Raw genomic sequence first — 15,811 nt, forward strand, 5'->3', positions numbered from 1 at the left:
TGGGTCAGTCCAAATATTAATACTATCCGTCTATCCCCGTTACCCACTCTCCATAGCACCCCCTCTTTCAGAGTGCCTTCGATCCCCATATACTCCGCCACGAGAAACTGCCACCGTAGCCAAGATAAGAGCCTAAGAAATCCGAATTGTTGTAATATTTAGCCTTGATCACACGGCTAAGGAGGCAGGTGGTATTTCTCATCATCCTCCATGCTTGTCTACCAAGGAGAGCCTCGTTAAAGACTGCCAAGTCACGAAAACCCATACCTCCTAAACATTTAAGAGTGCACTGAAGACTCCACCTTGATAAAGGTTTCGTATTCTATCTTATTTATGTATGATGGAAGTCAAAGTTATGAATGGTTATAATATTATGTGATATGCAGGATTATATTTGTCAGTCCATGCGTATGATTCTTTGATAATATTTGGATGCTGAAACTTAGTTTTATCTTATATATATTCTGATTTTTATCTTCTAAGATATTTATATTCTCTTTTATGCTTGTTATAATATTTCTATTATATTGCATCCAATCTATAATTGCACGTGATCTTATATTTTATATCTTGATTCATATATGATGGTTTTTGACTTCCATCAAGGGGGAGATTGAAGACTCCACCTTGATACTGTTTTCATATTGTGTTATATTTTATGATGGAAGTCAATAATATATGAATTTAATTACTGTCAAAGATATAAAGATATATGAGTTTAATTATTAATAATAATTATCTAATGTTAAATTTATTATTATCTAACGTTAATATTGCTTAGATAGATATTAAAATCAGTTTTCATATTCTACATAAGATATTTATATTCTTTGTCATTTTTTCTGATTGTATGGTTATGTTATTAAAACTGGTTTTGTTAACTCCCTAAATCAAAGGGATAATTACGAAATTAATATTTTATGTTGCTTGAAATATTTATCCTAACAGTTGTGTTTGTTAGCTTCATAGGATGAGCTGTTATCATCCGTGAGAATAGGCTGGAATGTTTATCTACTTGGTCATCAGAATTCAAAGCCCATAATAGCGGTTGTTGCAAAGTTGTTGCAATTCAAATTCAAACGGCTATCTTCTAAAAGACCTTGTCAATCTCCAGTTCATATTCATCTATAAATTGCGTGGAAGCTTGCTAAACAAAGGATACTCACGAAATACAAGATACAAAGAGTAATTCACAAGATCAATCAAGCTTCATCATTTAATAGTTATTTTCTCTCTAAGAGTTATATTACTTTGTATGTAATTGAGTTTGAGAGAAAAAGAAAAGAGTATATCCTAAGAGCAAAAAACAATATCAAAAGAGATATACTTAGAGTATTTTTATAATACTTAAAGTATTTGGGTAGTCTTTTGTTTCTAGGACTTGAGTGACTAAAGTGTAACCTGGTGGTTGCGGAAAAAAGAAGAGAACAACTTCTAGTTACTTTAGGGCTCTAAAGGACGAAATAAAAGAAGTTTAAAATCCTACGGGTTGAACTACCCTAGGCGGAGACGTAGACATTTTTGCCGAACTTCGTAAAAATATCATCGAGTCTTTTATTTCATTTCATTCACTTTACTTTACTGTTTTTCAATTATTCAAATATATACTGTTAAAGTTTCAAAGTTCATTTTAAACATTTGAAGTGAATCTCAAAGCCTTGACACCGAAAAGTGAAATCAGTTTATTCCGCCTTGAAACTGATTTCAAGACCTTAAGATTTACAGTTTTGCAAAAAGTTGTCATACTCTATTCAACCCCCCTTCTAGAGTATAATTGCTATTATTCCATCACCCTATTGATTCCTCATGCACATTGAATCCCAACTCCTCCAATGAATACGCTTCCGACCCTCACTTTGGACCCACCAAGAGTTAGCCATAGCCGAATGAATTTTCCTAATAACCTCCGTAAGAAATTTATAAACTCCCATGAGGTAAGTTGGAATCGCCTGAATTACAGACTTCAGAAGAATTTCTTTTCCGGCTTGGGATAACAACTTTTCCTTCCAACCTTGCAATTTCTTCCACACTCTATCAAGCAATGCTTCAAAAACACCCTGTTTAGACCTCTCCAATATGTTCGGTACACCTGGGTACTTATCATGGCGTTCCATCTGCTTCATATTCAGAATTCCCAAAATCTCTTCTTTTTGCTTAGTTCTAACTCCTGAAAGACACTTCTAACTTTTCATAGTTGATTTTTTGCCTGAATGCTGCTCCGTACTGGTAGTAGTAGTTAGTTAACTCGGCTATTAATAAATTTTAGAATTTCAATTTTTTTTTTTTGAAAGTTGGTTATCAAGATCAAGTAATAGAAAATGTCCTTTCTTGATTTTTAATTATTTATTTTTTATAAATAATTCTTTGATGTGCCATACAAGTTTAGAATCATGTGTGAGTGCGCTATTACATTAGATCTAAAATGGAACGTTAGACGGAATTTGCAAATTTCATGTTCATAAAGATATCATTTTACACAATAATGTTGAGAATGAAATCGAAAGGTTGATAACAAAAAGTTACACTGTATACATTATAAAAAAGTTAAGCTGATGAATAGGTATAGGATAGTAGTATATAAAGATACATCATTTAGTTACAATAAGATCAGAAATTATAAATTTAAAAATATATACTAGTAAATATTATTAGAAAGTGATAAACACACTACCAAAATACATATGAATAAGATATACTTTTGTGAAAGATATGATTTGTGTTAGGATATAATTATGTTTTGAGATATATTTTGTGTATATATTTGTATATATCTTGTTAGGAGTTTTTGGCTTGTTAGGTTAATGTTGTAAGCCTATATATATGCCTTTAATGGTAAAGGCTCATTGAGCCGTTTTCTCCTAAATTTCTTGTGAGTTTAACGGTATTAGTTCCAATCTCCCGTAATAACTTCAAATACTGACTCAATGGCGGAAGCATTGCCGGGTTTAACGATGGATATGTGGACAGAGATCTTAGCGAGGCTGCCGGTGAAAAGCTTAATGAGATTAAGGTGTGTTTGTAAAAGCTGGTGTTCATTAATTGATTCCTCTTATTTCAGTCTTTTGCATCTTCAAATTTACAACAACAAACCCAAGTACGCGATAGCCATGAACTGCGACAAAACTGCAGTTTATAGTATCGACACATTCAGAAAAATTGACGAAATATTTAAAACTCCTTTTAATTGTGAAGTAATATGCTGCGAATATGGATTAATTTTGATGTATGCGTTTTATGCAAGTACGAATATGGATGAGATGGTATTTCATAATCCCTGTACTCGAAAGTCCTGGTCGATCCCCTGTTGTCCTTATATAACTTGGACATATCGGCTAGGTTTCGCTCCGTCTACTAATGATTATAAGGTTGTTGCTTTTGTTTATGATAATTCTTCGATAGTGGTTTATTCATCAAATGCTAACCTTTGGAGGATTAAAGATAGGTCGGATGCTCACGTTCGAGGCCTTTTAAGTTTTAAACATGCGGATGAATTTTATTGTAAGGATGCTTTGTGCTGGTTAGGCTTTGAAAAGGATAAACCTCCTGGCGTACATAATCATCTTGTATCGTTCGATTTTGATTCCGAGGAATTCGTCTTCGTGGATTTGCCTGATGCTCTTAAACAACCAGGTCTAGTTAAAATTAATTTTGTCCTTGGTGAGTCTGTAGCAATTTTCGCTATGTCTTTGGATTGTGCCTGCATATGGGTTTTGGTCGAGGATGGTGTAGATAAAATTAAATCATGGCAGCTTTGGTATACTAGAGATTCAAATTCAAAAGCTCACCGGTTTCTTACCAGAGGTTTTCGTACGGTTATTTTCAATGTTGAGAAGAATACATTTATCTATTCTTTTAGAAGTAATATATTTTCTTATAACTTCAGAAGTCACCGGATACAACATTTGGAAGATTATTATTATAGCTATTTTGGCATTTATATGGAGAGCTTAGTAGTGCACAACCGAAACCAAAGGAAGATTTTGACATACCATAATGTGAATGGTGAAGAAAGTACAGAATTGGTCCGTGTTTAGACCAAATCTTTTACGGAGTACTCGTGTCAGTGTTTAATTTGCCTTTGGCTTTGCAAAAATAGAATAATAATAATAAATTCTATGATTTTCTCCTTATAATCGGGTGTTTTCCATGTCCTTGGTTTAGCTTATCTGGTTAGAGTCAGTACTACCAGTTTAATTTTCGTCGATCATATGAATGTCTGATGAACACAAAACATACAATATTCCGTACAATTTATATCTCGGTTGATTTCTGTATACTACGCTAATGTATGGTATAGAACGATGTATACTTGCAAACAATTTATACCAAATAATATCAGCTAACTTTGGTAGACTCTAGCTTTCCTACATGATTGAACAAGGGGACTGCTCCAAGTTTAAGGGCAACGTGCCTCACTACTGTAAGAAGGTCCCGACAGCGGTTGACTTGCTTCCAGAAGAAGGAGAACTCCTATCGCATAGGGCCTATTTACAAGCAAATAAGCAATGCATATAGGATGGAATTGTTGTAAATAATAATGGGAACATGAGGGTTGAAAATATGACGGTAAAAGGTACCACTACATGCATAATTGTACATAAAAAGTACTTTTCAGACAACTTATACTTTAATGGTACATTATACATGCATAATAGTACTAAAAATATACCACTGTATCATTAAGAGAGAAAAAAATGTACCACCGAATTCCAGATTGCGTGCCCTCCTATTTACAAGCAAAAAACTAATAGGGCCTATACGCCCAGAGGGACTTCTAGGAGTACCCTATTTTGTATTTATTCTAATATTTCTCAATTACTTGATGCCTTTTATGTGGTTAGATAACAAACATGTTAGGTATACATCTTCCTCCTCTTAACAGCAGTTAATTTGTGTGCATTTTGCACGGCATATTTGGGCATCCTTACTATTATATTGTTGGAAGGTCGAAAAAGTTGTTTTTGTTGCTCTCAAAGTTCGGATTTAGAAGAATTGTAGGGGTGGAAGGAAAATTAGGAAGGAGGTTCTAATTAAGTCAGTTATTTAAGCCGCTTCCATTATTTTCCAAAAAAATTTGAAATTGTTATTACGCGAGACATCATTATATTCCGAAACAAATTCCTACCTTGTGCACTCAATGTTTATCATCTACTCTATCAGAATTTAAGTGTTATTTTTGGGTTTGTGGTTTAATTTAATTTCTTGACATTTAGATTGATTATATAGGCTTGTTTGGTATGACAAATATGTATTATTACCTTCTTTAACAATTTTCTATGAGTATAATAAGATATTAAATTAATTTTTTTTTTATTAATGTAGAGTGACATGATTAAATGATGTTATTTAAAGTGAGAATATATATATTAAGTCGTTTATGTTAATGTAACATACAAGTAAATAGGTAATCGAATCCTGTAAGTTTAATTAGTTAGTTAAACACTATATCGACTCTTGATTTTGAGGAAAGTATTAAAGTTATTATTCCATTTTGGTTTATGTTACTATAAATAAATATTATTTTGTATTTATTTTAATTACTACCCCCTACGTCCCTTAATACAAAGCCTCATTTTTTTTGGGTAAACAAAAATACAATGCCTCTTTCTATTTAAAGGTTGTATTTTTTTTACATTATTACCCTTTTTTGTATTTTTAACATCAATTTCCAACATTTTTTTCTCTATCTCTCTCTTTATTTATTCCCAACTACGTTTCTTTCTTTCTATCTCTCTCTAACCCCACATGCACATATATGCTTTTAACATTAGTTTTAAATAATTTATAACTTTCTTAACTCCCGCGCAAAATCAAAAGCGATTTTGTATTAAGAGATGGAGAGAGTATGTAGGAAATTAAATAAAGATAATTGTTAATCAGACCAAAGATAGCATCAACCATTGAAATGAAGAGGTAAGGGGAGAGCAAATCTGCTCAAAACAATACCACCTTTTTGAAATCAGGAAATAATCTCACATTTAACCCCCAATTTCTCATAACGATCCTTTGATTTGTAAAATAATTGATAATCTGTTTTAGAAGGTGGCTTGACCAGGTCCGTCCTTGGGGCAGTGCATAAGGGGCTGCTGCCCAGCTTAATGTAAATTACTAATTACTACTTATCAGGTAGTAAATGAATATAAATGCTCTCACAGTCTTCCATAATTCTGTATAGTTTCCTTCATTAATATGATTTTCATGCATGCTCCTACAAACTCAAGTTCCATATGGGTAAATCTCTGTTTCTCATTGTGTGTTTCTCATGGGGTATGTGTCAAGATCTGGGGCTCCCACTCATGACACATACACGGTCCCCACCAGTGAAAAACATCACATTATTTTCCAAAATGCCATTATGAGAAACAAAAGTGTTTCTCATAATGAAGAACTGATGCTCCCTCGTTGCATATGTCCTTAAATATTTTGATTGAAGTCGTCTATGGTCTTCCGATCTTCCCTTGCCTTTTCTAAGATCCACTTGCTACCAATCCTCAACTTTCCTTACTAGCGCGCCTTTTGATCTTTGCCTTACAAGCTTGAACCAATGTTAGTAGTTCTCTATTATCGTATCTTTAATGTTCCTAGCTCCAACTATCCTCCTAATATCTTCACCTCTAACACTCTATTTGGATTAAAGGAAATGGAGGGAATGGAATTGGAGAAATGAGTGATAGCTAATAATTCATAATTTATAAATCAATAACATAATACTAAAACATACACCATGAAAACTCCATCGAAAGATAGGGCAAAACTCTCTTGAGAGAAAGACCGTATCTCCGTCTCGAACGATACTCTCTGTCACGAACGATCGGACTCCGACATTATGGCTGATGAGTTGGCTCAACAATACTCAGCGCTAAGGTTGGAGGAGAAAGAAGGGGATCTGATAGACTTTTGTAATATTGATGGGGAGGATTCGAATGATAACATTGATCTGTTGCTGGTGGGGCGCGTGTGTACCAGTCGTCCGTATAATGTTGAGGCTTTCAAGCAAACGATGCTGAAGGTGTGGAACCTCTCGAATAATTTAGCCCTAATTTATTTGCTTTTCAGTTTTTTCATTGGAAAGATAGAGAAAAAATATTAAAAGGAAGACCATGGTGTTGGGAGAATCATCTGCTAATTCTGAAAGAAATTGAAGGGGATGAACAACCTGATCGTGTAAAACTTAATCTATCCCCTTTCTGGGTTAGATTAATGTGCCGTTTAATTGCCGTTCGAAGGCCTATGTCAAAGCCATTACCTCGAACTTGGGAACCTTTATGGAGTTAGAGGATGATGCTTTCGGACTGGAATGATATAGGAGGGTTAGAGTGATGATAGATGTTGAAAAGCCTTTGAGACGTTATTAGTTGATGAAGGATAAGAAGGGGAAGGAGGTGAAAGTGGAGTTCAAATACAAACGATTTCCATACCTGTGCTTTGCGTGTGGTATTGTCGGTCGTCGAAAAAGATTGTGCTCATGTGTCTGAGGAAGAAAAGATGCAGAAGTTGGGGTGGGGTTTATACCTTCAGGCGTCTCCGAGGAAAGGTGTATCGAAGAGGGCGGAGGAGGAACCTCTTATCTTGGCTAGTAGAAAGCAGTTGTTCATATCGAAGGACAATGATCCCTCCTTTATGGGCGCTAAATCAGGTGAGGAGAGCTCATCAGGAAAGGTTCTCACTTTGTCTAGTGGATGTGAAATGACTAATGAGGTTGTAAAAAAAATAAACAAAAAAAAAGTCAAGAAAAGGCATTTTCTAAACCTTGATCTTGATAACTAATTTAACTAACTACTACAACTGAAGATTAGTCGGTTTGGATATAACAACCCAAACACTTGCCATTATAAATACCATTCTAAATTTCTAATTCATTTCATCTTCAACCCATTATTTCAAACATTGTGTCTTTTCTCCTAAGAATCCAACAAAAATTCCATCCATCTATAGAAATCAACTTCATTAGCTTGATTCCATTACAAAGCTTTCTTTAGTTCTGTTTTGCTGTTGTTATTAACTAGTAATGGCGGGTTCGAGTTCAAGTGGAGGAGACGACGATTCTACGGTCAGGGAGACAGATCCTTCAGAGCATTACACAAGATATAAAAATCTGATCGAAGAATCTACATCAAAATCTGTTTTTAAAGGATATGATACACGTAATGGGAAAGAAGTGGCTTGGATTAAGAGATTGAAAAGAGTGATCGATGCTGAAAGAGAAGCATATTTGATGCGTTTAAATCATTATAATGTATTGAAATGTTACTACTCTTGGGATAATCAAGAAACAAATACATTAGACCAAATTACAGAAAACTACTCTGGAAATCTTAGTGATTTTATTGAAAATCAGTTAAGATTGGAGATTTGAGTGATGCAACCCGTTCATACCTGCAGAAGCTTTGTTACAGATGGAAGCAAGTGATCCTGCAACTGATGCAACTGGAAGGGCAATGCAAGAAGAGATACAACGATTTGGACAATGCGTCCTGCAGATGGTGACCAAAAGTTTGAGTGGTAAACTGATCATAGACAAACAATGCAAGAATTTCATAAAAAGTTGCTTCCTGCCAGGAGATACACAGCCGACACTTGAAGAACTATTGCACCAAGCTATGCTATAAGAGGAGGTCGTAGTGGTTCATTACCGTTGCTGTCTGCAACGGAAATTGGCGGAGAACGTCAGAGGAACATTCTTAAAGGAAGATCAGATGATAATGGATTGATACATATGACATTGAAAATGAGAAACCTTCGCTATCAGTTTAGTTTCTCACTTGGGCTTAATAGAGTTCTACGCGTCATGGAAAGTTTGAAAGAACATTTTGACCAATCTGATGATAAAAACGCATCAATTTCTGATGGTATGGAACAGCTTTTAACAGTTTTTGTGTCTCAATATGGCTTACATGAAAGGAGAACTGTTGTAATATCAGGCAGTGCTTCATCTCTTCGGATAGCTGCGGAGCAGCAGAATCAGGAACAGCAAGCAGGGTGAATTGTCTGATTGGTGCACATAAGATGAGGGAAGTAGCAACAGGAAGACAGAATATAGTTGCTTCAGAAATCTGTTATATCTTGGCATGTCAGTAGCTTATTTGTTTGCTTATCAGTTTGAATCTTTAGTACAAAATTAGACTTTCGTTTATGTCATAAATGTTCTGAATAAATCTAGGTATGTTAGTGATACTTAGTGTGTCAATAAGTATGAATTCTCAGTTTTAGCTCCATTTAGGGTTTAATTCTTTAGTTTCTTGATTAATTTTCATTGTAATTGTGTGATTTAGACAAATGAACATTGGTGTATTAGTTATAAGATTTTAATAAAAGCAGAGACTCTGCAATTTGTTTTTCTTTCTTTATAATTAGTAGCTTCTATGTCCATTCTTTTTTACTTTTCAATCCTTTCATCTCTTCACTACTATAAATTTATGTCACCAAAATTCAATAAATAAAGTGTTCAACTTTAGCCGGATCAATTAAGTTAGTATGAGGAATTAGAGCTGGATCAAGTGAATAGGACATATTAGAGTTAGTGGAGTCGTGTCTTCTTGAATAAAATTAGGTCAATTTAATAAGTATGAATGTATGATGTATCTTAACTTGCAAAACACAACACTAATCAAGTTAGTATAACATTTGGATCAAAGCTTGCAAGTGCGTGGTATTATCGTGTCATCTCTACTAATAGGGTCTTAGTTGATGAGGCTAACTTTGACTATGTTTATATGCAACCTCTACTACTCTAAAATTAAATACTTCTTAATAGCGAATTAAAAGAGAGGTGAGCAGGGTGAAGCCATTTGTCCTTGAAGCAATTAGGCTCATTAAACCTACTTACTTAACATAAATTATTTATCTCTAAGTAAAATGTTTCAATATAACTAGTACTTCAAAATTGGAGAAATAGGATTAACAAACAATATGTGAACCGCTAATAATATTTCTACCCCAATCACTTTAGACTACAACGATTAGAGCGCCTTTACTCGAAAAAAATGTGTTTAATAAGACCCGGCCCACCCGGCTCACTTGTAGTAAAATATTAAAATCATTCTTATTACGGTACCGCTTCAATACTTTAACAATTAGGGACTTAAAATTCATTTAATATTATTTATATATGCCATCAACAAAATGTTAAAATTATGAATACCACATTATTAATTAATCCGAAATTTTCTTTAATAAAGGACAAATTAATGAAAATTATGTCATAAATTTAAAATAAATTGAGTTTTTTAAAATCTGTAAGTTCTTTAGATTGAAAATAACCAAAGCTTTCTCTCTAATGATTCTAATTAAAAACCATAAATATAAGTCTTTACCAAAAAACGATTTTTGTTAGTTACCAATCACTTTTAAGAAATGTCACTTAAAAAATAAAAATCTTTATCGAATAAAGGGCAAATTACATGAATTCATTGCATAAAGAAACTTACACAAAGTTTGTTAGTTAGTATTTTGGAATTGCAGGTAGAACATTCAGAAAATTCAAAATTGCATGTCACGTGTCACACATAACACATTTTTTCCAATGTTTTCCAACAGACGAATTTAGTTAGGTATTGTGCTGTCAAAAAAAAAATAAAGAAAAAAAAATAAAAAAAAATTAGTTAGGTTTTAACTAGTCACTTAATAAAATTAGGAAAAAAAATTAAAAAAATAAAACAAGAAAGGGCATTTTCTTATTCTTGATCTTGATAACAGATTGAACTAACTACAACTGGGTAGATTGAAAATTAATCGGTTTGTTTATATTTTAGTTTGGACATAATAAATGACCAAACACTTGCCATTATACTCCGTATATACAGTATGTTATTTCGTATGTATACTCAAATACAAGTCACATTTTCAATATTTCAATATTTTTCAATATATTCCAAACAATTTGTTGGTAGTTATCAACAAGTCATTTAAAAATACAAGTAAAACTGTTAATCAAAAGAAATCTTTCTTGAATAAAGGGCTAATTAAAGATTTTTTTAAATAAAAAACAAAATCAAGAAAGGGCATTTTCTAATTCTTGATCTTGATAACTGACTTAACTAACTGCTACAACAGCATAAATTGAAGATTAATCGGTTCGTATATAAGTAACAACCCAAACACTTTCCATTATAAATACCCTTTACCATTCTAATTCATTTCATCATCAACCCACTATTTCAAACATTCTGTTTAATTCCATCCATCTATAGAAATCAACTTCATTAGCTTGATTTCATTACAAATCTTTCTTTAGTTCTGTTTTGCTGTTGTTATTAACTAGTAATGGCGGGTTCGAGTTCAAGTGGAGGAGACGACGATTATACGGTTTGGGAGACAGATCCTTCAGGGCATTACGTAAGGTATAGTAAGCTGATTGATGAAGGCGATCATAAAAAAGTTTATTTGGGATATGATAACATTAATTGCAGAGAAGTTGCTTGGTGTAAGAAATTTCCTAAACGTAATAATTTTTCTAAGTTGGTTAGTGAAGCTAAGTCGTTGAAGAGTTTTGATCATCAAAACATAATTAAATGCTACCATTTTTGGGCTGAACCAAGAACCAAAAATGAGTTTAACATGATTACTGAGCTTTATTCTGGGAATTTGAAGGATTACATTCAGAAACATCAGGTTAAAGAAAACAGTCCAGGAATCAAGAAATGGTGTCAACAGATTCTGACAGGGCTTGATTTTCTTCACAGTCAAAATGAACCGATTATTCACAATGATCTCAAGTGCGAAAACATCGTTGTTGTTGGACATTCAGGCACGATTAAGCTAGGAGATTTGAGTGTCGCGGAGATTCTTGAACGGAAGAGTAGTCCTCAGTATTCTGTTGATGATACTCGTAGGATGGAGCGGTCTGAGATATACTGTGTTGGGTTGTGCGCACTACAGATGGTGAATAAGGATGCTGCAGACAGCACATCGCGAATAATGGATATGAGCCTATTGACAAAGGTACAAGACCTAGGGCTTAAGAGCTTCATTCAGGTGTGTGTGTTTCAAGCTGATGTTGGAACTACAATAACTGATCTCCTGAAACACCTGTTTCTTGCACCGAGGACTGCGCCTTCTGGCAGCACATCAACAGTACCATCTGCTGGGGCTTTATTTCAACTGCGTCGGCTTGCTAACAACACTAATGCAGCTGCAGAGTCTGAGGGTGATAGAGACGACAGTAACACAGCTGCTGCTTCTAAAAAAGCCCGACTGATGGCAGAATGACTCGCAAGGTGAAACGTCTGATCAGAGTGATTAAGATGAGGGAAGTGGCAACAGGAAGACAGAATATAGTTGCTTCAGAAATCTGTTATTTCTTGGCATGTCAGTAGCTTATTTCTAGATTCATCAGTTTATGTCATCGTACAGAAATGTTCTGAATAATCCTAGGTATGTTAGTGATACTTAGTGTGTCAATAAGTATGAATTCTCAGTTTTAGGTCCATTTAGGGTTTAATTCTTTAGTTTCTTGATTGATTTTCAATTGTAAGTGTGATTTAGACATATGAACATTGGTGTGTTAGTTATAAGATTTTAATAAAAACAGAGACTGTAATTTGTTTTTCTTTCTTTATAATTAGTAGCTTCTATGTCCATTCTTTTTTACTTTTCAATCCTTTCATCTCTTCACTACTATAAATTTATGTCACCAAAATTCAATAAATAAAGTGTTCAACTTTAGCCGGATCAATTAAGTTAGTATGAGGAATTAGAGCTGGATCAAGTGAATAGGACATATTAGAGTTAGTGGAGTCGTGTCTTCTTGAATAAAATTAGGTCAATTTAATAAGTATGAATGTATGATGTATCTTAACTTGCAAAACACAACACTAATCAAGTTAGTATAACATTTGGATCAAAGCTTGCAAGTGCGTGGTATTATCGTGTCATCTCTACTAATAGGGTCTTAGTTGATGAGGCTAACTTTGACTATGTTTATATGCAACCTCTACTACTCTAAAATTAAATACTTCTTAATAGCGAATTAAAAGAGAGGTGAGCAGGGTGAAGCCATTTGTCCTTGAAGCAATTAGGCTCATTAAACCTACTTACTTAACATAAATTATTTATCTCTAAGTAAAATGTTTCAATATAACTAGTACTTCAAAATTGGAGAAATAGGATTAACAAACAATATGTGAACCGCTAATAATATTTCTACCCCAATCACTTTAGACTACAACGATTAGAGCGCCTTTACTCGAAAAAAATGTGTTTAATAAGACCCGGCCCACCCGGCTCACTTGTAGTAAAATATTAAAATCATTCTTATTACGGTACCGCTTCAATACTTTAACAATTAGGGACTTAAAATTCAGTTAATATTATTTATATATGCCATCAACAAAATGTTAAAATTATGAATACCACATTATTAATTAATCCGAAATTTTCTTTAATAAAGGACAAATTAATGAAAATTATGTCATAAATTTAAAATAAATTGAGTTTTTTAAAATCTGTAAGTTCTTTAGATTGAAAATAACCAAAGCTTTCTCTCTAATGATTCTAATTAAAAACCATAAATATAAGTCTTTACCAAAAAACGATTTTTGTTAGTTACCAATCACTTTTAAGAAATGTCACTTAAAAAATAAAAATCTTTATCGAATAAAGGGCAAATTACATGAATTCATTGCATAAAGAAACTTACACAAAGTTTGTTAGTTAGTATTTTGGAATTGCAGGTAGAACATTCAGAAAATTCAAAATTGCATGTCACGTGTCACACATAACACATTTTTTCCAATGTTTTCCAACAGACGAATTTAGTTAGGTATTGTGCTGTCAAAAAAAAAATAAAGAAAAAAAAATAAAAAAAATTAGTTAGGTTTTAACTAGTCACTTAATAAAATTAGGAAAAAAAATTAAAAAAATAAAACAAGAAAGGGCATTTTCTTATTCTTGATCTTGATAACAGATTGAACTAACTACAACTGGGTAGATTGAAAATTAATCGGTTTGTTTATATTTTAGTTTGGACATAATAAATGACCAAACACTTGCCATTATACTCCGTATATACAGTATGTTATTTCGTATGTATACTCAAATACAAGTCACATTTTCAATATTTCAATATTTTTCAATATATTCCAAACAATTTGTTGGTAGTTATCAACAAGTCATTTAAAAATACAAGTAAAACTGTTAATCAAAAGAAATCTTTCTTGAATAAAGGGCTAATTAAAGATTTTTTTAAATAAAAAACAAAATCAAGAAAGGGCATTTTCTAATTCTTGATCTTGATAACTGACTTAACTAACTGCTACAACAGCATAAATTGAAGATTAATCGGTTCGTATATAAGTAACAACCCAAACACTTTCCATTATAAATACCCTTTACCATTCTAATTCATTTCATCATCAACCCACTATTTCAAACATTCTGTTTAATTCCATCCATCTATAGAAATCAACTTCATTAGCTTGATTTCATTACAAATCTTTCTTTAGTTCTGTTTTGCTGTTGTTATTAACTAGTAATGGCGGGTTCGAGTTCAAGTGGAGGAGACGACGATTATACGGTTTGGGAGACAGATCCTTCAGGGCATTACGTAAGGTATAGTAAGCTGATTGATGAAGGCGATCATAAAAAAGTTTATTTGGGATATGATAACATTAATTGCAGAGAAGTTGCTTGGTGTAAGAAATTTCCTAAACGTAATAATTTTTCTAAGTTGGTTAGTGAAGCTAAGTCGTTGAAGAGTTTTGATCATCAAAACATAATTAAATGCTACCATTTTTGGGCTGAACCAAGAACCAAAAATGAGTTTAACATGATTACTGAGCTTTATTCTGGGAATTTGAAGGATTACATTCAGAAACATCAGGTTAAAGAAAACAGTCCAGGAATCAAGAAATGGTGTCAACAGATTCTGACAGGGCTTGATTTTCTTCACAGTCAAAATGAACCGATTATTCACAATGATCTCAAGTGCGAAAACATCGTTGTTGTTGGACATTCAGGCACGATTAAGCTAGGAGATTTGAGTGTCGCGGAGATTCTTGAACGGAAGAGTAGTCCTCAGTATTCTGTTGATGATACTCGTAGGATGGAGCGGTCTGAGATATACTGTGTTGGGTTGTGCGCACTACAGATGGTGAATAAGGATGCTGCAGACAGCACATCGCGAATAATGGATATGAGCCTATTGACAAAGGTACAAGACCTAGGGCTTAAGAGCTTCATTCAGGTGTGTGTGTTTCATGCTGATGTTGGAACTACAATAACTGATCTCCTTAAAGACCCGTTTCTTGCACTGAGGATTGTATTTCAACCGCGTCGGCTTGCTATCAACACTAATGCAGCTGCAGAGTCTGAAAATGCCCGACTGATGGCAGAATGACTCGCAAGGTGAAACGTCTGATCAGAGTGATTAAGATGAGGGAAGTGGCAACAGGAAGACATAATATAGTTGCTTCAGAAATCTGTTATTTCTTGGCATGTCAGTAGCTTATTTCTAGATTCATCAGTTTATGTCATCGTACAGAAATGTTCTGAATAATCCTAGGTATGTTAGTGATACTTAGTGTGTCAATAAGTATGAATTCTCAGTTTTAGGTCCATTTAGGGTTTAATTCTTTAGTTTCTTGATTGATTTTCAATTGTAAGTGTGATTTAGACATATGAACATTGGTTTGTTAGTTATAAGATTTTAATAAAAACAGAGACTGCAGTTTGTTTTTCTTTCTTTATAAATAGTAGCTTCTATGTCCAATTTCTTTTACTCTTCAATCCTTTCATCTCTTTACTACTATAAACACGGGCTATAAATTTATGTCACTAGAACACTTTAAATTAAGTGCTCAACTTGAAGCTGGAT

General features: G+C 33.4%; 3 protein-coding genes across 3 annotated transcripts; all 3 read left to right on the forward strand.

Annotated features, from left to right (window-relative positions):
* Nucleotides 1–2,924: 2,924 nt before the first annotated feature.
* LOC110697447 (F-box/LRR-repeat/kelch-repeat protein At2g27520-like) lies at nt 2,925–4,034 on the forward strand. Its single transcript, XM_021874817.1, has one exon. It carries the CDS (start codon nt 2,925–2,927, stop codon nt 4,032–4,034), a length of 1,110 nt encoding a protein of 369 aa, XP_021730509.1.
* Nucleotides 4,035–11,262: 7,228 nt separating this feature from the next.
* LOC110697457 (serine/threonine-protein kinase WNK8-like) lies at nt 11,263–12,207 on the forward strand. Its single transcript, XM_021874826.1, has one exon. It carries the CDS (start codon nt 11,263–11,265, stop codon nt 12,205–12,207), a length of 945 nt encoding a protein of 314 aa, XP_021730518.1.
* A 2,263-nt stretch (nt 12,208–14,470) lies between these two features.
* Nucleotides 14,471–15,334, forward strand: LOC110697461 (serine/threonine-protein kinase WNK8-like). Its single transcript, XM_021874830.1, has one exon. The coding sequence runs from the start codon at nt 14,471–14,473 to the stop codon at nt 15,332–15,334; it is 864 nt and encodes a 287-aa protein (XP_021730522.1).
* Nucleotides 15,335–15,811: the final 477 nt, after the last annotated feature.

Source organism: Chenopodium quinoa, unplaced genomic scaffold, assembly GCF_001683475.1.
Source record: "Chenopodium quinoa cultivar QQ74 unplaced genomic scaffold, ASM168347v1, whole genome shotgun sequence".
Classification (NCBI taxonomy): domain Eukaryota; kingdom Viridiplantae; phylum Streptophyta; class Magnoliopsida; order Caryophyllales; family Amaranthaceae; genus Chenopodium; species Chenopodium quinoa.

Excerpts from the sequence above, each read along its gene's own strand:
- LOC110697461 (XM_021874830.1), top strand. The coding sequence starts at position 14,471 with ATGGCGGGTTCGAGTTCAAGTGGAGGAGACGACGATTATACGGTTTGG.
- LOC110697447 (XM_021874817.1), top strand. The coding sequence starts at position 2,925 with ATGGCGGAAGCATTGCCGGGTTTAACGATGGATATGTGGACAGAGATC.
- LOC110697457 (XM_021874826.1), top strand. The coding sequence starts at position 11,263 with ATGGCGGGTTCGAGTTCAAGTGGAGGAGACGACGATTATACGGTTTGG.